This window comes from Hemitrygon akajei, chromosome 3, assembly GCF_048418815.1.
Source record: "Hemitrygon akajei chromosome 3, sHemAka1.3, whole genome shotgun sequence".
NCBI lineage: Eukaryota > Metazoa > Chordata > Chondrichthyes > Myliobatiformes > Dasyatidae > Hemitrygon > Hemitrygon akajei.
Genome location: NC_133126.1, coordinates 24,466,927 through 24,487,732, shown reverse-complemented (window position 1 = coordinate 24,487,732; position 20,806 = coordinate 24,466,927). Strand labels below are relative to the sequence as shown.

Genomic DNA, 20,806 nt, shown 5'->3' with positions numbered 1-20,806 from the left:
TTGGATGTATTTAAGGCAGAGATAGATAGGTTCTTGATTAGTCAGGGCATCAAAGGGTATGGGGAGAAAGCAGGGGAATGGGGATGATTGGAAAAATTTGATCAGCCCATGATTGAATGGCAATGCGGACTCGATGGGCCAGGTGATCTACTTCTGTTCCTATATCTTATGGACTTCTGGTCTAACTCAGCAAGTCAGGCAGCATCTATGGAGGGAAATAAAAAGTTGATGTTTTGGGCCAAGACCCTTCATCAGGAACTCCAGCATTTTGTCCTTGTTGCTCATTGGATATCTATCTTGTCAGAGGTTCAACATCCTCTATTTTGTATAAGCATTCTACCAGGTAACTGCTTTGAAAAAGCTAAAGAAACCTCTTATCTGCAGTCCGAAATGCACAAATACCACTAAATCTTGGGGAGCATGGTAGTGTAGCAGCTAGCTATTACGACGCCAGTAACCCATGTTCATTTTCTGCTGCTGTAATAAAGAGCAGTCCATTTTCCTCCCACATTCCAAAGATGTACAGGTTGGTAAGTTAATTGGCCTCATGGGTGTAGTTCAGCGACATGGGCTCATTGGGCAGGAGGGATTGTTACCGTGCTGTATGTCTAAGTAAATAAATCTGTGGTCTGAGTACAATTACCCGGAACTTTCCACTGAGGGCAGTGACTGTAAGGAAGACAGATTAGGTATATGTTTCTGAGCGACGTGCGGTAGTGTTTGCAGCATAGTAGTTCCATCTGTAGAACATAGAAAAGTACAGCACAATACAGGCCCTTTGGCCCATGATGTGCCGACCTTTAAACCTACTGTAAGATTCAGTTGGCTTGAATGCTGATTTTTATTTTTTGTACTGTTTAAGATCGAGCAAGAGCTCAGCCGCACACGACGGAAGTTGGACCAATCAGAAGGAAGTCGGGAAATACTGGCTAGTCAGGTGAGTAATGCTCAGTTCCACACTAAGTGATGACTGAGCTGAAAGTGTCTTTTGTTTATTCTCTTGTGCTCTTAAGCAACACACAAAATGCTAGAGGAACTCAACTCAGTTGAATCTCTTTCGAACTTTGAATATAGAGTCATGGCGCACTACAACATAGAGGTCTTTAGCTCACCTTGTCTATGCTGATCTGTTATTCTACCTTTTCCTTTTCACCTATGTACCTGGACCATAACTCTCTATACCACTCCCATCCATATACTTATTCAACCTTCTCTTAACTGTTGCAATTGAACCTATATCCACCAGTTCCCTTGGGAGCTCATTCCACAATTACAGCACCTTCTGAGTGAAGAAGTTCACCCTCAACTTCCCTTTCACCCTTAACCTATGACCTCTAGTTCCAGTCTCTTGAAAATTAGCCCTCAAGATAATGGTGGAGTGTGAAGATGGACATTATAAAGAGGAAAGGGACAGTCTGGTAGGGCTGATAAATGTTCCAAGGACTGCTTCATGGGTGTGGTAGAGTTGGGAATAGCAGGCAAGTGATTAATAGATGAAAGTAGGCTGGGTTAAAAAAAGGGCAGTTGGAGGGCAGTGGGGGAGGGGAGGGTGAAGGTAATGGCAGAATCTGGAGGGTGATAAATAGATACACAGAGGCATCCAGTTCTGGAATCTGATTAGTAAAGCCTATCTGATTAGATAATGGGAATTACTAAGGAGTAATGCAGGGCGGATGAAATGAGATGGGAGAGGAGATCCAGGTGGTGAAATGTATGGATGGAGACAGAAGGAGGAGAGGGAGTGGGGATAAGGGTTGGGGGACTGGGACAAAAATGGGTAATGGATGGCTATATGGGGTGTCTGTAAGGAAACAATAATGTGCTGCACAATGATTGGAAAGAGCAAAAGAGGGAGGGAAAGAGGAGGGGATAGAAAGAAGGAGAGAGGAGACACACACATATGGAGGAGGTAAGATTTATCTGAAACTGTAAAGTAATAAAATTGTACTTGATGAAAGGGAAAGCCTTACAACATTACCACAATATAAAATCAGCAATCCTGGAAACTGAGAAAATTTCCAAATTTCAGAATTCATCAAAGGAGGACAAGCTGATTACTCATTACCAATTAAAGCGGGTCCAAAACACCACCAAATTCCTATTCATTGCTTGCCCTGAACATCCAGAATTTTGGGAGGGTTTAAACTAATTTAGCAGGGAGATGAGAACCAGTGTGATAGGGCTGAGGGTGGGGTAGTTGGTATACGTGTAGATGCAATGTGTTGTGAATCTGATAGGAATGACTGGCAGATGATGGGGCAAAATTGCAGTCAATGGGATGAGTTGAAGTGTAACATGGGGGCAAAATTGAAAAAGGTGACAAATACAGGACTGAAGGTGTTATATTTGAATGCACATATACGGAATAAGATAGATGACCTTGTAGTGCATTTATAGATTGTGAGCATCACTGAGTCATGGCTGAAAGAAGATCATTGTTAGGAGCTTAAAGTCCAAGGATATACCTTGTATTGAAAGGACAGGCAGGTAGGCAGAGGGTGTGGGGAGGCTCTGGTGGTAAAAAATAAAATCGAGTCCTTAGAAAGAGGTGACATAGAATTGGAAGATGTAGAATCCTTGTAAGTTGGGTTAAGAAACTACAAGGGTAAAAAGACCCTGATGAGAGTTATATATAGGCCTCTGGGGTACAAATTACAAAATGAGATAGAAAAGCCATATAAATAGGATAATGTGATGACAGTCATGGGGGATTTGAATATCTAGGTAGAATGGGAAAATCAGGTAGGTGCTGGATCTCAAGAGACGGAATTTGAAGAATGGCTACAAGATGGCTTTTCAGAGCAGCTTGTGGCTGAGCCTACAAGGGAAGAGGCAGTTCTGGATTGGGTGCTGGGTAATGAGCCAGATTTGATTAGGGAGCTTAAACTCATTTACTAAAATAAGTAAGAGACCTGGGTGTCATTGTACATCAGTCATTGAAGGTGGGCATGCAGGTACAGCAGGCGGTGAAAAAGGCAAATGGTATGTTGGCATTCATAGCAAAAGGATTTGAGTACAGGAGCAGGGAGGTTCTACTGCAGTTGTACAAGGCCTTGGTGAGACCGCACCTAGAATATTGTGTGCAGTTTTGGTTCCCTAATCTGAGGAAAGACATTCTTGCCATAGAGGGAGTACAGAGAAGGTTCACCAGATTGATTCCTGGGATGGCAGGACTTTCATATGAAGAAAGACTGGATCGACTAGGCTTATACTCACTGGAATTTAGAAGATTGAGGGGGATCTTATTGAAACGTATAAAATTCTAAAGGGATTGGACAGGCTAGATGCAGGAAGATTGTTTCCGATGTTGGGGAAGTCCAGAATGAGGGGTCACAGTTTAAGGATAAAGGGGAAGCCTTTTAGGACCGAGATGAGGAAAAACGTCTTCACACAGAGAGTGGTGAATCTGTGGAATTCTCTGCCACAGGAAACAGTTGAGGCCGGTTCATTGGCTATATTTAAGAGGAAGTTAGATATGACCTTTGTGGCTAAAGGGATCAGGGGGTATGGAGAGAAGGCAGGTACAGGATTCTGAGTTGGATGATCAGCCATGATCATACTGAATGGTGGTGCAGGCTCGAAGGGCTGAATGGCCTCCTCCTGCACCTATTTTCTATGTTTCTATGTTTCTATAGCTTACCTGAGCTTCGAGAAATAATTACTCAGCTAAAACCAACCACTTGTGTCTTTGATCCTATTCCTACAGACTTTTTAAAAGGCATTTCTGACATGCTTTTTGACAGTGTACTGGACGTAGTTAATTGCTAGTTTCTGGAATTTTTCCAGATTCCTTAAAAAACGCAATAGTTAAGCCCCTGCTTAAGAAAAATAATCTAGACTGCTGTGTTTTGGACAATTTTGGAACTATTTCCAATTGTCTTTTCTAGGTAAAATTGTAGAAAAATTATTGTTTTACAATAAAGGATTACTGGAATAAACATTCTATTCTTGACAAGCATCTATCAGATTTTAGATCAAATCATAGTATAGAAACTGCATTGCTTAAGTAGTTAATGACTTGTAGCTTAATGCCGATGCAGGTAACTTATCAGTTCCTGTTCTCTTGTATTTGAGTGCAGCATTTGATAGCATTGATCAGAACAGTCTCATAAACTGCCTTAGTCAATGGATAGATCTTTCTGGTACTGCCTTAAGCTGGTTTCAATCTTGTATAAGTGGAAGAAAATTCTTTGTTAGCTCTAGTGATTGTAGGACCAAAATCCATGATATTGTGTTTGGTGTGCTGCAAGGATCAATTCTTGGACTGTAGTTGTTCTCAATCTACCCGTTCCCATTAGGTTAGATTACTTCAAATCACGAGGTGAATTACCACAGCTATGTAGATGACACAATTGTATTTGCCTGTTATGCCAGATGACCATGAGGCTCTAAGCTCTCTGGTCTAATGTCTTACCATCATTACAGAATTGAAGAGTTTGAATTTCCTGAAACTAAATAAGAAAAAGCTGAAATTTTGTTTACTGGTGGAAGTAAGAAGAGAGTGTGAATCTTAGAAATAAACTTGATCATCTGGCCTTATAAATCAAGCCAGAAGTAAAGAATTTAGATGTTGTTATTGACTGAGCTAAATTAAGAAATCACATATTAACCATATTATTAAGACTATTCTTTCACTTAAGGAACCTTGCAAGAGTTTGATTTCTTATAATGTCTTAAGATGCAGAACAAGTGATGCATGCTTTTGGTTTTAGCTGATTAGACTACTGTAATGCCACATTTTTCAGGACTGCCTAAGACAGATGTATATCAACTGCAGCTTGTTCAAAATTCTCTGCTCCCTCTATACCCATGACTGTATGGCTAAGCATAGCTCAAATTCCATCTACAAATTTACTGATGATACAACCATTGTTGGTAGAATCTCAGATGGAGATGAGAGGGCATGAGTGAGATATACCAGCTAGTTGAGTGGTATCACAGCAATGACCTTGTGCTTGATGTCAGTAAGATCAAAGAGCTGATTGTGGACTTCAGGAAGGGTAAGATGAAGGAACATGAACCAATCCTCATAGAGGGATCAGAAGTGAAGAGAGTGAGCAATTTCAAGTTCCTGAGTGTCAAGATCTCTTAGGATCTAACCTGGTCCCAATATATTGATGCAGCTATAAAGAAGGGAAGACAGTGGCTATATCTCATTATGAGTCTGAAGAGATTTGGCTGGGGAGCTTCTGCACAGAACTGAAAGAAGCTACAGAATGTTTTAAAATTAGTCAGCTCTAGCTTGGGTACTAGCATATGTAGTACCAAAACATCTTTAAGGAACAGTGCCTCAGAAAGGTGCTCTCCATTATTAAAGATCCCTATCACCCAGGGCATGCCCTCTTCTCATTGTTACTGTCAGAAAGGAGGTACAGAAGCCTGATGGCACACACTAAGTGGTTCAGAAACAGCTTCTGCTCTGCTTTACGATTCGTAAATGGACATTAAACCCAAGAATACTACCTTACTTTTAAAAAATATATTATTTCTGTTTTTGTACTATTTTTAATCTATTCAATATACATGTATACTTACTGTAACTGATTAATTAATTTGTCCTTTAGGATCAATATTAAAATCCTCTTAATTGTATATAAGACTCTGAATAATCTAGTTCTTCCATATATATTGGAGTGTCTATCCTCTTACATCACTAATGACCATCCACGAATACTGGTTTGCTTAGTTTTCTTAGAGCCAAGCACATAGGAACTGGTGATACAGCCTTTTGCCCTTATGCACCAAAAACCTGGAATATATTACTGACTGAGATACGCCAGGCTAGTATTGTAGAGCGTTTCAACATACTTCTAAAGCCTACTCTTTTAATTTGGCCTATGTATAGGATTGCTTAATGTTTGTTGATGTTGATTACATTTATGTAAATTTGGTATATTCGATAACATTTTATTCTATATAATGTTTGTCTTTACTTATGGTATTTAATATTGTCTCATAATTTTATGACTATATTGATGTATCTTTACAATCTTTGTAAAGCACTTTGAGTCTGCAACTTAATGTATAAAAGGTGCCATATAAATAAGGTTGTTATTATTGTATTTTTATTTTTTCTCAGCTCAAGCTGGTAAAACCTGAGGTACAGGCATAGACAAGCACGCTCGTTCCTCAATTGCAAGGAACTTTCGGACTATTCTAGTGGTGTTTAGTATTGTGGCTTTCTGGAGATTTACATAAATACTGCTGTGAAAGCCTAATTATGCAAAGCTATTGTTTAGTGAATTTGGGGTGATATCAGTTGTACATATTGCGATTTGGACAATGCATACCCAGTTCAGGTTACAGAGTCTTTCAATTTCCTCTTCTAATTCAGCATATTTCTGTTTTTCACTTACTGATTTCTGTATGTTTTGTGTGTTTGGAATGGTTATATCTATTAAGTAAGTTGTTCCTTCTTGTTTATCCTGTAATGTATTCAGATGGTTATTATGGATTGTACTATCTGTAATAATGATTTGGTTGTAATAAAATGTGTAGGAGTTTGACTCTAAAACTGAGCCAGGCTTGTACTTATAGTAAGGTATGGTGCCTTTTATGAGTTTGTGTTTTAAAGCAAGATTTTGATGAATAATGTTTGCCACTTGATTGTGCTTGTGTAGGTAATCAGATTGGGTTAAACTGCTGCAAGATCCTGTAATGTGTTGGATTGTTCCTGGTTTCTGTATGTATTTTCTGCATTTATTATCTTGTCTTTTATTATGTATTTTTGATACTTTTTTGTGTTAGCCACCTTGTCCTTTTGTTTCTGGGAAGAGGTCTCCAATTCTGAGCTAGGCATTTGATACTTCCTTGTCAACATTTAGACTGCTCAGATCACGTGGATTTCTTCCATTATTAATATATCCATAATAATTATTATCATTATCAATAATAATAAACTGAAGGATGAATTAATAATAACAATAATTATTATTATTAATTCAGTCTACAGTTTGAGAGGGAAAAGCTGAAGTCAAATGTATCGGTATTACATTGGAGTAAAGGGAATTGCAGAGTCATGAGAGAGGAGCCAGAGTTGATTGAAAGGGTACATTAGCAAGGATGATGGCAAAACAGCAAAGGCTGGAGTTTCTGGGAGCAATTTGAAAGATGCAAGATAGATACATCCCAAAGATGAAGAAGTATTCTAAAGGGAGGATGATGCAATCGTGTCTGACACAGGAAGTCAAAGACAGCATAGAAGCAAAAGAGAGAGCATACAATATTCCAAAAATTAGTGGGAAGGTAAGTGATTGAGAGGCTTTTAAAAACTGACAGAAGGCAGCTAAAAAGCCATAAGGAGAGAGGAGATGAAATATGAAGAAAATCTAGCCAATAATGTCGGAGGCTACCAAAAGTTTTTTCAGATATATATAAAGAGTAAAAGAGAGACGTGAGTGGATTTCGGACCATTGGAAAATGATGCTGGAGAGGTAGTAATGGAAGACAAAGAAATAGTAGACAAACTTAATAACTATTTTGCACCACTTTTCACAGTGGAAAACACTAGCTATATGCCAGATATTCGAGAGTGTCAGAGAGCAGAAGTGAATGTAGTTGCTATTTCTAAAGAGAAGGTGCTTTGGAAGCTGAAAAGTCTGAATGTAGATAAGTCACCTGGATCAAATGGACCACATCTCAGAGTTCTGAAAGAGATAGCTGAAGAGATTGTGGAGGCATTAGTAGTGATATTTCAAGAATTGCTACATTCTGGAATGGTTCCTCAAGACTGGAAAACTGATAGTGTTGCTCTACTCTTAAACAAGAGAGGAAGGCAGAAGAAAGCAAATCATAGGCCAGTTCGCCTCACTTCAGTGGTTGGAAAGATGTTGGAATCCACAATTAAGGATGAGGTTTCAGGATACTTGGAAACATATGTTAAAATAGGCCAAAGTTAGTGTGGTTTCCTTAAAGGGAAATCTTGCCTGACAAATATATTGGAATTATTTGAGCAAGTAACAGGCAGAATAGACAAAGGAGAGTAAGTGAGTGTTGTTTACAGGAATTTTCAGAAGGTCTTTAACAAGGTGCTGCAAATGAGGCTGCTTAACAATATAAGAGCCCATGGGTATTACAGGAAAGATACTAGCATAGATGGAACATTGGCTGACTGGTGGGAGGCAAAGAATGGGAATAAAGGATCCTTCCCTGGTTAGCTGGCAGTAACTAGTGGTGTTCCTTGGGGATTGGTGTTAAGGCCATTTCTTTTCATATTGTATATCAGTGATTTAGGTGACATGATTAATGGCTTTGTGGCAAAGTTTGTGGATGATACAAAAATAGGCAGAGAGACATGTAGTGTTCAGGAAGCTGGGAGTCTGCTGAAGTTCTAAACAGACTGGGAGATTGGGCAAAGACGTGTCAGATGGAATATGGTGTAAGGAAGTGTATGGTCATGCACTTTGGTGGAATGAATAATGATGTATACTATTTTCTAAATGGGAAGAAAATTCAAAAAAAAACTGCGGTGCAAAGGGTCTTGGAAATCCTAGTGCAGCATTCCCTAAAAGTTAATTTGCAGATTGAGTTAGTGGTAAGGAAGACGAATGCAATGTTAGTATTCATTTTGAGATGACTAGAATATAAAAACAAGGATGTAATGCTGAGGATTAATGCTGGATATAGTTCTGCCCCTATGTCTTATGGTGTTCTGGGCATGCATCCTAGGATCACAAGAGATAGAAGCAGAATGACCATTTGGCCCATCAATTCTGCACGCTTTGAAAGGGAGAACACAACTACAGTTGTGAAGATCCCTGCTGCACCTGCTGGCCCTGTGATCTCCGTCTCAGAGGCCGATGTTAAACTGTCTTTAAAGGGAGTGAACCCTCGCAAGGCAGAAGGTCCTGATGGAGTACCTGGTAATGCTCTGATAACCTGTGCCAACCAACTAGTGACAGTATTCAAGGACATTTTCAACCTCTTACTGCTACAGGTGAAAGTTCCTACTTGCTTCAAAAAGGCAACAATTATACCAGTACCTAAGAAGAATAATATGGACTGCCTTAATGACTATCGCCCGGTAGCACTCACATCGACAGAGATGAAATGCTTTGAGAGTTGGTCATGACTAGACTGAACTCCTGCCTCAGCAAGGACCTGGACCTGTTGCAGTTTGCCTATTGTCACTATAGGTCAACAGCAGATCCTCCTCAACTTTGTTCTAAAGGGATATCCCTCTATTCTAAGACTGTGCGCCACTATATGAAGCACCCTGTCCACATCCACTCTATCTAGGCCTTTAACATCAGTGAATATAGGCCCAGAGCCGTCAAACACTCCTCGGATGTTAACTCTTTCATTCTAGGAATCATCATCATGGACCTCCTCTGGACCCTCTCCAGTGCCAGCTCTTCTTTTTCTTAGATAAGAGGTCCAAAACTGCTCACAATACTCAGTGTTTTTTTCTTTTTCCCCTTCTTCCTTCCTCCTCTCGTCTTAACATGCTGTCTATGGTGACAGCTCTATATAATACAAGTGTGTAGGAGAGGACACCTTTCAGGTGAAAAGTTAAATTGAGGACACATTTGCCTGTAGTCCAATTTGATCTTTTAACATCAATTTTAAAATAAAGTTTTCAGAGCAGACAACCATTGAGCTTCAAGCAGCATTGTTTAGTTGCTAACAGCTGTGCACAAATGAACTCTGGTGTCTGATGTTGCTGACAGAATGATTGCTCCATTGCGTCAGTAACATTTATTACCATATTCAAAATTACTTGATTAATTAAAATTAATTCCACAGTCATGGTGACATTGAGCTCATGACCCTTGTTTTATTTGTATAGAATTAGTAATATTTTTCAAGGTATATTGTGTATCCATTAAAAATCAGGATCAATGTGTGAAGTGTCTGTCCTTGTTACAATGGATTCCACTACATTGCTGGAGAAGTCTTCTGGGATCTTAAAGCATTCTCTGCGGTAGCATTCTTAGTGTTTCAAAATCAGAATAAAATTTAGATTTATCATAATTGACAATGTCATGAAATTTGTTGTTTTGAGGCGACAGTACAGCGCAACACATAAAAATAGACCCTCATGGGTGGCTCACCCAGAAGTTTAAGATGCATGGCATCAATGGTGAATTAGCCATTTGGATTCATAATTGGCTTGCCTATAGAGGACAGAGTGTAGTCACTGAAGGGGTTTATTCTAGCTGGAGTTCTGTGATCAGTGAGGTTCTGCAGGGATTTGTACTGGGACTTCTGTGTTTGTGATGTATATAAATGACCTGGATGAAAATATTGATGGGTGTAGATAATACTAAGATTAGTGGTGTTATTAGCGTAGATTACTGGGAAAGAATGCAGTGGGATATAGATCAGTTGCACATATGGGCGGAGAAATGGCAGATGGAATTTAACACAGCCAAATGTGAAGTGTTGCACTTTGATAGGTCAAATATACATAAATATACAATGTTATGTGCAAGATATTTATGGTGTCAATGAGTGGATCTTGGGGTTCGGGTTCATAGCTCCCTGAAACTGGCTGCACAGGTTGACAGAGTGGTTAAAAAGGCATATGGCATGCTTGCCTTTATTAGCTGAGGCATTGAGTTCAAAAGTCAGGCGGTTATGTTGTAGCTGTATAAAACTTTAGTTAGAGATATATAATTTATTTATCCCAAAATAAATTATGGTGTCACAGTAGCATTACAAGTGCACAGGTATAAATATTAGAAGAGAAGTAGAAAGAATAAAAAATAAATGACCACAAACAGTCTTAACAGGAGGGACTCATCACTTCCTTGGCTATAGATTGAAATTATAGAGCTTAATGGCTGAGGGTAAGAATGACCTCATATAGTGCTCTTTGGAGCAACATAGCTGTTTTATTCTATTACTAAAGTGCTCCTCTGTTTAGCCAAGATGGCATGCAGAGGTGAAAAACATTATCCAGAATTGCCAGGATTTTTCGTAGTGTCCATTGTTCTACCACAGCCTCCAGTGTGTCCAGTTAGACTCCTATAACAGAGCCAGCCTTTCTAATCAGTTTATTGAACCTGTTGGTATCACCTGTGTTGATGCCATTGCCCTAGCACACCACTTCAAAGAAGATTCTAATGGTGACAACAGACTGGTAGAACTTGTGAAGGAGAGGCCTGCACAATCCAAAGGACGTCAGTCTCCTCAGGAAGTAGAGGCAACTCAGACCCTATTACATAGCCTCTGTTTTGTTGCTCCACTGAAGTCTGTCATCCAGGTGCACCCCCAGGTATTTGGTCGCATCTCGAGTATTAGTTACAGTTCTGGTCACCCCATTATAGAGAGGGTGCAAAAGAGGTTTACCAGGATGTTGTCTGAATTAGAGGGCATGTACTATAATGAGAGATTGGATAAACTTAGGTTCTTTTCTCTTGGGTGGCAGAGGCTGAGGGGAGATCTGACAGATGTATATGAGATTATAAGAGACATAGGTAGAGTAGACAGACTCTTTTTTTTCCCCCAGGGTTGAAATGTCTAATACCAGAGGACATGCATTTAAGACAGAGAAGCAGTTTCAGCGACAGGTTACTGTCGATGCAATGCTCCTCAGACAGGATGAAGAGGTCAATACTCCCCAATGCCATTAGGCTTTACAATTCAACTGCCAGGACTTAAGAACTTTTTTAAAGCTATTATTAATGCTTTTTGAGTTAGTGATTTAGATGCATATCATATTATTACTGAGTTAAGTATTGTATGTAATGAGTTTTTGCTACAACAAGTGTATGGGACATTGGAAAAAATGTTGAATTTCCCCATGGGGATGAATAAAGTATCTATCTATCTATCTATCTATCTATCTAAGGTGAGAGGGGGTAAATTCAAAGGAAATGTGGGGGGCAAGATTTTTACACAGAGTGGTGGGTGCCTGGAATGCACTGTTGGGGGTGGTCTTAGAGGCAGATAATACAGATTAGGGACTTTTAAGAAACGTTTAGATAGGCACATGAATGTGAGGAAAATGGAAGGATATGGACATTGTGTAGGTAGATGGGATTAGTTTAGTCGGCCATTTGATTACTGTTTTATTTGGTTTGGCATGACATTGTGGACCAAAGTGTCTGTTCCTGTGCTTTACTGTTCCATGTTCTTTGTTTAAAATAAAAAAAGTACTGCCTAAAGAGAGCAAAATAGTGAGGTAGCATTCAGTGGTTTATGGATTATTCAGAAATCTGCTGGTGGAGGGAAAGAAGCTTTTCCTAAAATGTGTTTCATCCTTCTGTACCTCCTTCCTGATAGTTGTAATGAGAAGAGAGCATGTCCTTGATGATGGATGCCGTATCTATCAGTGAGGGCTTGTACCATTTTCCTTTTTATTTTTGGATTTTGTGTATGCCTGACTCTGCTACAGATCCGTGAGCTGAGACATACTGATTCTAGCCGTTGAATGATGTTAAGCATAAACTTGTTGTACAAATATACTGCTGCAAAGGCTTGGCCATCTGCTGAATGGGATTGGGAATGACAACTATCAAAGCTGATTTTGACATAAATCTCTGTTGCCTTGCACTTTAGAGAGATGAGGGTGGATCTTTGATAAGTGATTTTTTTCTCCCAGTTAACTATTTTTAAATATTCATTTTCTTGATCAAGGTGTTACTGGCAAAACTCACACTCACCTCCACACCCCTTTCCAGAAAGTGGTGTGTACAGCCCAGTCCTTGCAGGAAAAGTCCTCCCCAGTATTGAGTGAATCTATAAGGAACCACTGGAAAGCAGAAGCATTATCAAGGACCCCCACCATCTAGGCCATGCTCTCTTCTTGCTACTACCATTGGGCAGGAGATAAGGGATCCTTAGGCCACACACCACTAGATTCAGGAACAGTTATTACCCAACAATGATCAGGCTCCTTGAATCATCATGGATAACTTCACTCACCTCAGCACTGAACTGATTCCACAACTGAGAGACACACTTTCAAGAACTGTGAATCTCATGTTCTCATTATTATTTATTAATTTTAATTTGCATATTTGTCTTTGTTTACACATTAGTTGCTCATCAATCTTTATGTATAATTTGTCATAAATCTGGATCCGGAAGAAGATGGCGCCAGCAAACAGCATGACCAGGACAAAATCCTTCAGATGATTCACAAAACTATTTCTTTCATTTCTTTTACGTCATTTTCTTTCAAATGCGTTTTGCTACTTTTGGAGCCTATGATCTACATTTTGGTGGTATGTATTTGGGCTGATTAAGTGATCTGGCACTTTGCTGTCTCGGTGGGTGTTCTGTAAGGTGTGCAGCTTCAGGGCCAAGAGCCTGGAGATGGCACGCGAGCCTAAGATCGGCTCCATTTCTTGCTGATTAAAGTATTGTGGAAGATTGAAATCAGTTCAGAAGGTGACAGTATACTCATCACTGTCCACCAGTCTGTTGCTCGCAACTGCTGGAGGAAGGTGTCTGGGAGCGATGACCTCTCTCTCCCTCTCACTTGTTGCTTCTGGAAGAAGGTTTCTTAATTCTGATGGTCTCCCTCTCCCTCGATGCTGCTGGAGAAACCATGTCTTTGGCATGGTTTAATTGATGGGCTTTGTGGATTGGACTCTAGTTCACTTTTTGATGTGTTCCTGGTTTCTGGCTGCTCCTTTATTTGTTGCTATTTTGGGTAATCTTGAATCGGTGTGGCCTTCGGATAACTAACGCTCAGCTGAACTGAATATGCCTGGACTCTTTCAATCTTGTGTTTCATACTTTGTGTTTATTGCTTGTTTTTTTTTTGTTGCTGTTTGTGCGATTGTTCTTTTTTGTACATGGACGGACTGAGTTGATGTTTTTCTTTGAGCAGATTCCATGGTTTCTTTGTTTAATGGCTGTCTGTGCGGAAGACGAATCTCAGGGTTGTATACTGCATACATACTTACATAATAAATGCACTTTGAATCTTTGAAATTCTTTTGTATTTAGTTTTCCTGTAAATGCCTGGAAAAAATTGAATCATAAGGTAATATATGGTGACGTATACATATTTAGATAATACATTTACTTTGACTTTGCTATGAAAGTCCAATTTTTAGATCATTGTGGAAATATTGTTTGAAAAGCAAAGAAAAAACTTCAGAATGTGGAGAATTGAAATAACAGCAGAAAATTCTGGATATACTCCACATAAGGCAGCTCCTGTAGAGGAGAACCAGAGTGAATGTTCTGCACCATTAGACACAGAACGAGGAGAAGTTAGAACTGAACATGTTATACATATTCATGTACTATTTCTCTGGTACGTTCTGCCAATAATTACAATTTGTTACACGGTCTGAAGTTGAGAAAAAGAAAAAACACATAGGATTTACCAAGCACAGTATTGTCCACAGTTTTTAAATTTAAAGCTCGTATTTGGCATAGTCTGTGGTACAGTCAGCTTCTTGTGGCTTTGGTGATTTAGACTCTCAGGTACTTCAGTATCTGAAATAGGCAGGTTAATTTCAAGAGTCATGCAAAATGCTGGAAGAACTCAGCAGACCAGGCAGCATCTGTGGAAAAGTGTGCAGTTGACATTTTGGGCCGAGACCCTTTAATAAGACTGGTGAAAAAAGAATGAGGAGTCGGAGTTAGAAAGTGGGGGAAGAGGAGGGAAAAACATAAGGTGAAACCAGGAGGGGTGAAATGAAGAACTGGCAAGTTGATTTGTGAAAGAGATACAGGGCTCGAGAAGGGGGCACCTGACAGGAGAGGACAGAAGGCCATTGAAGAAAGAAAAGGGGGAAGAGCACCAGAGAGAGGTGATGGGCAGGCAAGGTGAGAGAGGGAAAAGGGGATGGGGATGGTGAAGGGGGTGGTATTACTGGAAGTTAAGAGTATCAATGTTCATGTCATCAGGTTGGAGGCTACCCAGACAGAATATAAGATGTTGTTCCTCCCACATGAGTGTGGCCTCATTGTGACAGTAGAGGAGGCCAAGGATTGATATGTCAGAATGGGAATGGGAAATGGAATTTAAGTGAGTGGCCTCTGGGAAATCCTGCTTTTTTTGGCGGATGGAGTGTAGGTGCTTGGTGATGCAGTCTCCCAATCTATGTTGGGTTTCACCAATAGACAAAAGGCCGCACTGGGAGCACCGAATACAGTAGATGACCCCAAGAGACTCACAGAGGAAGTGTTGCTTCGCCTGGAAGGACTGTTTAGGTCCCTGAATGGTAGTAAAGGAGGAGGTGTAGAGCTTGTTCCACTTGAATCTTGTGCTACATCACCTCCTTCACTGAAGTAGAAAAGTCAGTTTGCCATTGCAGCAAGGGGTTGTTCAAAAAGTAAATCAAACTATGCTTAATTCACTTTTTGGCTTGTACTCACTGATGTACTCCAGACCCCAAACTCAGAGTTCAAATTTACACCTTTGTTTTCATGGCCCTCCACCTCCTAGCTTTTTTGTGGCTCTGTAGTTACTTCCAGTGCTTCAGCTTCCTGGAAATTGCAATCAGCAAATCTGACCTGTACCTCATGCATGATTTATTTTAATAGATATGGCATGGTTGGTAACAGGTACCTTCAGCCCAACAGGCTTGTGCCACCCATTAACAACCAGGTGATCAATTCACCGACTAGCCTGTACGTGTTTGAAATGTGGGAGGAAACTGGAACACCCGGAGGAAACCTACATAGTCATGAGGGAAAACATACAAGCTCCTTATAGGCAGTGCTGGAACTGAGCCCCAGTCGCTGGTACTATAAGTGTTATATGTGTGGAGAATGTGTGGAGCAGGTTAAGACCTACAAGTATCTGGGAGTACAGTTGGACGAGAAGCTAGACTGGACTGCCAACACAGATGCCTTGTGCAGGAAGGCACAGAGTCGACTGTACTTCCTTAGAAGGTTGGCGTCATTCAATGTCTGCAGTGAGATGCTGAAGATGTTCTATAGGTCAGTTGTTGAGAGCGCCCTCTTCTTTGTGGTGGCGTGTTGGGGAGGAAGCATTAAGAAGAAGGACGCCTCACGTCTTAATAAGCTGATAAGGAAGGCGGGCTCTGTCGTGGGCAAAGTACTGGAGAGTATAACATCGGTAGCTGAGCGAAGGGCGCTGAGTAGGCTACGGTCAATTATGGAAAACCCTGAACATCCTCTACATAGCACCATCCAGAGACAGAGAAGCAGTTTCAGCGACAGGTTACTGTCGATGCAATGCTCCTCAGACAGGATGAAGAGGTCAATACTCCCCAATGCCATTAGGCTTTACAATTCAACTGCCAGGACTTAAGAACTTTTTTTAAAGCTATTATTAATGCTTTTTGAGTTAGTGATTTAGATGCATATCATATTATTACTGAGTTAAGTATTGTATGTAATGAGTTTTTGCTACAACAAGTGTATGGGACATTGGAAAAAAAAGTTGAATTTCCCCATGGGGATGAATAAAGTATCTATCTATCTATCTATCTATCTATCTATATTAACCTCTATACTAACGTGTTCCCCTGATCTACATTCTCTCATTCCATAACTTTCCCAAATATCATCCCTACATTTCTTAAGGCCTAAAGTTGTCTCCCTGAAATTTACTTGCCTTAAGATATTTCTTAAAACATTACTCTTTGATTAAACTATACTAATTTCTGCCTAATTAGCTTGATGACAGCTTTTGTTTAATAACACTCTGATGAAGTGCTTTGAGAAACTTTGCACTATCTGATCAAAGTAATATGAAGGAAGAAAAAAATAAAAGAAAACTGAAATCTGTCATCAGGGACTCCTACCATCCAGACCGTGCCCTGTTCTCAATACTATCAGCGAGAAGAAGGTACAGGAGCCTTAGGTCCCACCACCAAACTCAGAAACAATTATTACCCTCCACCATCAGATTCCTGAAACTAGTGTGGACAACTTCACTCACTCACCTCAACTCTGATCTGAATCCACAATCTGCACTCACTTTCAAGGATTCTGTAACTCACGTCCTCAGTATTAGTTATTTGTACAGTTTGTCTTTTGCACATTGGTAGTTTGTTAAGTTTTTGTTTATGTATATTGTTCGATGGTTCAATTTAATGTCAGAAAATGTAGACAGTACAGAACCTGAAATACTTACATTTTGCAGAAATCCATAAAACAGAGAGAGAGAAAAACCAAAAATGAATAACAGAAAAATGTTAGAACCCCAAAACTCCCACTTGTCCCAGCAAAAAGCATTAGTCCGCCCCACCACCCAGCAAGCCCCAGGAGACCATGATCTACAGACCATCAAAAACTGCTTTCCATCCCATCACGTCGACATCTCAACAGGCCCTCTCTCTCACTAATGAGGGAGAGAGAAGTATCCTGCCACAGTGAGAGGGGAGGCTAACAGCTCACTGTTTTGATGTTACAGTCTGCACTGTTGCATATTTTGAGTTCTCCTGACTCTAGAACCAGCAGACTCTCTCTACACCATGGAAAGAGAGAAAATGAAAGAGGGGAAGAGGGAGAGAGAGAGAGAGATCACTCAAGTGCAGAGGCCTCTGACAGTCACAGCCACTGCTTTGATGTTTTGATTTCCCCTGGTGACATCGACAGGGGATCGGGTCGTCCATAGGTCCACACCCCAAAGTTGCTTGTCTTCCAAGCCGCTGCTGGAGATCCTGAAACGCAGGTCACTTGATGAGTTCTGAAGAATGTAGTTTGAGCGCAGCTGTAGATAATGGACTCTGACTGGACTCCAGCCACCTTGAAAAGGGAAAAAAAGTTGGTTTAACCTGTTTTGAGGATGAACTCAAAGAAGTCGCCCAGGTCCACTAAAACCTCCAGTGCCATCTTTAGCTCCTCCCACTTGTTTTCATAAATTTTATTGTATTTCTTTATTTTCCTATAAATGCCTGCAAAAAAATGAATTTCAAGGTTGTATATGGTAACATATATAAATTGTACTTTGAAAATAAACTTATTTGGACCTCATTTGTGTCTCTGTATTTTCTGTTTACTTCAGATTTCCAGTCCAAATGAAGTGCCTTGACTCAAATGTCAAATGCCTATTCCCTTTTCCAGGTGCTGTCTGGCCCACTGAGTACCCCCAACAATTCATTTTGTTTCTTCCTCTCCCTTTTGACTAATGACTTCAGTAGCATTTATTTTAATGTTATGACTACTTACTGAAAAAAAATGTCATAGTAATTTTCCTCTTCCTTGATGTATCATACTGTCAGAATTTCAGCCTCCAGGTCAATAACATTGCCCATTTTCATCCTGCTACTGCTTGACCTGCTAAATTCCTCCAGCAATTTTTTTAAAATGTGGTTGTTTTATTCAGTTAATCTAATCATAATCAGAATCAGGTTTAATATCACCAGCATATGTCATGAAATTTGTTGTTCTGTGGCAGAAGTACATTGCAATACATAAAAAACTGTAAATTGCAGTAAGTGTATGTATTAAAAAGTTAAATGAAATAAATAGTGCAAAAAAAGAAACAAAAAAGTAGTGAAATAGTGTCCATTCAGAAATCTGTTGGCAGAGGGAAAGAAGCTATCCCCAAATCATTGAGTGGGTGCCTTCAGGCTCCTGTACCTCCTCCCTGCTGATAGTAATAAGACGAGGGCATCTAAATGAATGCTTTAATCTAAAACCACCTTGACGTGTCAGTATGTTTCAGCGATCAAATCACTGCAATGTTTCCTTCTATTTTAGGGTACAGTTACCTCCACCAGTGTAAAGAGAAACTGTGGATGCTGGAAATTAATCTAATTATTGTTTCTCTCTCCCCAGGTGCTGCCTGGCTTGCTAAAAATTTCCAGTTTTTTCTAACTGTGCCTGCTGCAAGCCTTTGTTTGAATCTTGATTTGCTGTCTGATGTTTTCTGTTGTACTGACAAGTATATTCATAATTGTTTCTGAAAGACTGCCAGATAATGTTTTTTTAAATTTTGCTGTTGTCTATTATTCAAGATAGTAAAGTTTTCTGGCAATTTTCTATTTAATTCTGGGCACGTTTACTATTTAACACGGAAAAGACTTGCATGTTGAAAAGATGTGAAATGCAAAAACGGTAATGCTCTACTGATCCACTGAGTCTTATCTGTGAATTTAGATAGATGATTTGCGCGATCAACTGTTGAAGACTGAACAGGAACGAGTAACTTTGCAGCACAGCCTCTTGCAATCACAGCAGAAAGGTTATCGTGAAACAGATGAGGATGACAGACTGACTCAAGCAGGTGAGTTATGCAACATAGAACTGCACAGCTTAGTACAAGTCCTTTGGCCCACAGTGTTGTGTCAGTCCTATAACCTACTCTGTTGACCTAACCCTTCACTCCCAAATAGCCCTATGTTTTTTTATCAACCATGTACCTTTCTAAGAGTTTCTTAAATACCCTTAATGTACCTACCGCTATTCCTGGCAGCATGTTCCATACACCTACCATACTCTGTGTGTAAAAAAAAACAAAAAAAAAAACTATCTCTGTTGTTCCCCTTCTATCACCTTAAAATGATGCCCCTTGTGTTAGCCATTTCTGCCCTGGGAATAAGTCTCTGGCTATTGACTCGATTTGGGTTTAAACTAGACTTGCAGGGTGATGGGAATCAGAGTACCAGAGTAGATGGTGGAGAGTGTGTGATAACAGATTTATTAAGACCTCAGACAAAGAAAGGAATCAAAAGGTTAAGCATGGTGTGACTAATGCCCTGTGTTGCGTATATTTCAATGCAAGAAGTATTTAGGAAGGCAGATGAGCTCAGGGCATGGATCAATGCATGGAATTACAATATTGTAGCCATTAGTGAGACTGCAACATTGTCACCCTATATAAGAACAAAGGGGACAGAAACGACTCTTAACAACTACAGGAGAATCTCCTTGCTGAGCATCATTGGGATGGTCTTGCCGCGTGGTCCTGAATAGACTGCAGAAAATAGCCGAAAGGCTATATCCCGAGTCCAGTGCGGTTTCAGGTCAGCACGCTCCACAATCAACATGATCTTCTCCCTTCGACAGCTACAAGAGAAATGCAGAGAGCAAAGGTAATCACTCTGTGTTGCTTTCATTGACCTCACGAAGGTCTTCGACCTTGTGAGCAGAGACGGCCTGTTCAAAATCCTCGCCAGGATTGGTTGTCCCCCGAGGCTCCTCAGGATAGTTCAGTCATTCCACACAGACATGAACGATGTCGTTCAGTTTGGCGGCTCTCCTTCGGAGGCCTTCAACATCCGCAGCGGTGTGAAGCAGGCCTGTGTGGTTGCCCCCACCCTGTTCGGCATCCTCTTCGCAGTCATGCTGAAGCACGCCTTTGGATCCACACCAGATCAGATGGGAGGCTGTTCAGTCTGTCCTGGCTGAGGGCGAAAACCAAGGTTCGTGAAGTACTCATTAGGGAGATGTTGTTTGCAGACGATGCGGCACTGGCACCACGCTCTGAAGAGCAACTGCAACGCCTTGTGGACAGCTTCTCAAGAGCCTGTTAGGACTTCAGCTTGACCATCAGCCTGAAGAAGACCAACGTGTTGGGCCAAGGCGTTGAGCACCCCCCTGCCATTACCATCAACAGCTACAAGCTGGAGGTAGTTCACGAGTTTACATACCTTGGCTCCACCATCACGGACAGTCTCTCCCTAGGCCCAGAGATCAACAGACGGATTGGACGAGCAGCCTCAACATTCGCCAGGCTGAGAAAGAGAGTCTGGGAGAACAGAAAGCTGACGATGCACACCAACGTTTCAGTCTACAGGGCCTGCGTCCTCAGCACACTGCTTTATGACAGTGAGACCTGGAGCCTCTACTCCAGACAAGAACTGCGTCTCAATGCCTTCCACCTTCGCAGCCTGAGACAGATCCTGGACATCAAGTGGACTGACTGAGTCACCAACAATGAGGTCCTGGCCCACGCCCAGAGATCCAGCCTCTTCACCCT

At 40.7% G+C, this 20,806-nt stretch overlaps 1 protein-coding gene across 1 annotated transcript in view; it reads left to right on the top strand.

Annotated features, from left to right (window-relative positions):
• The window catches only part of LOC140724772 (centrosomal protein of 128 kDa), a 612,511-nt gene that overhangs the window by 108,069 nt on the left and 483,636 nt on the right, over window positions 1-20,806 (top strand). Inside the window, exons 10-11 of the mRNA XM_073039351.1 lie at window positions 863-937; window positions 18,985-19,111. Of these exons, the coding sequence (XP_072895452.1) occupies window positions 863-937; window positions 18,985-19,111 (202 nt within the window). The remainder of the gene's footprint in view (window positions 1-862; window positions 938-18,984; window positions 19,112-20,806) is intronic.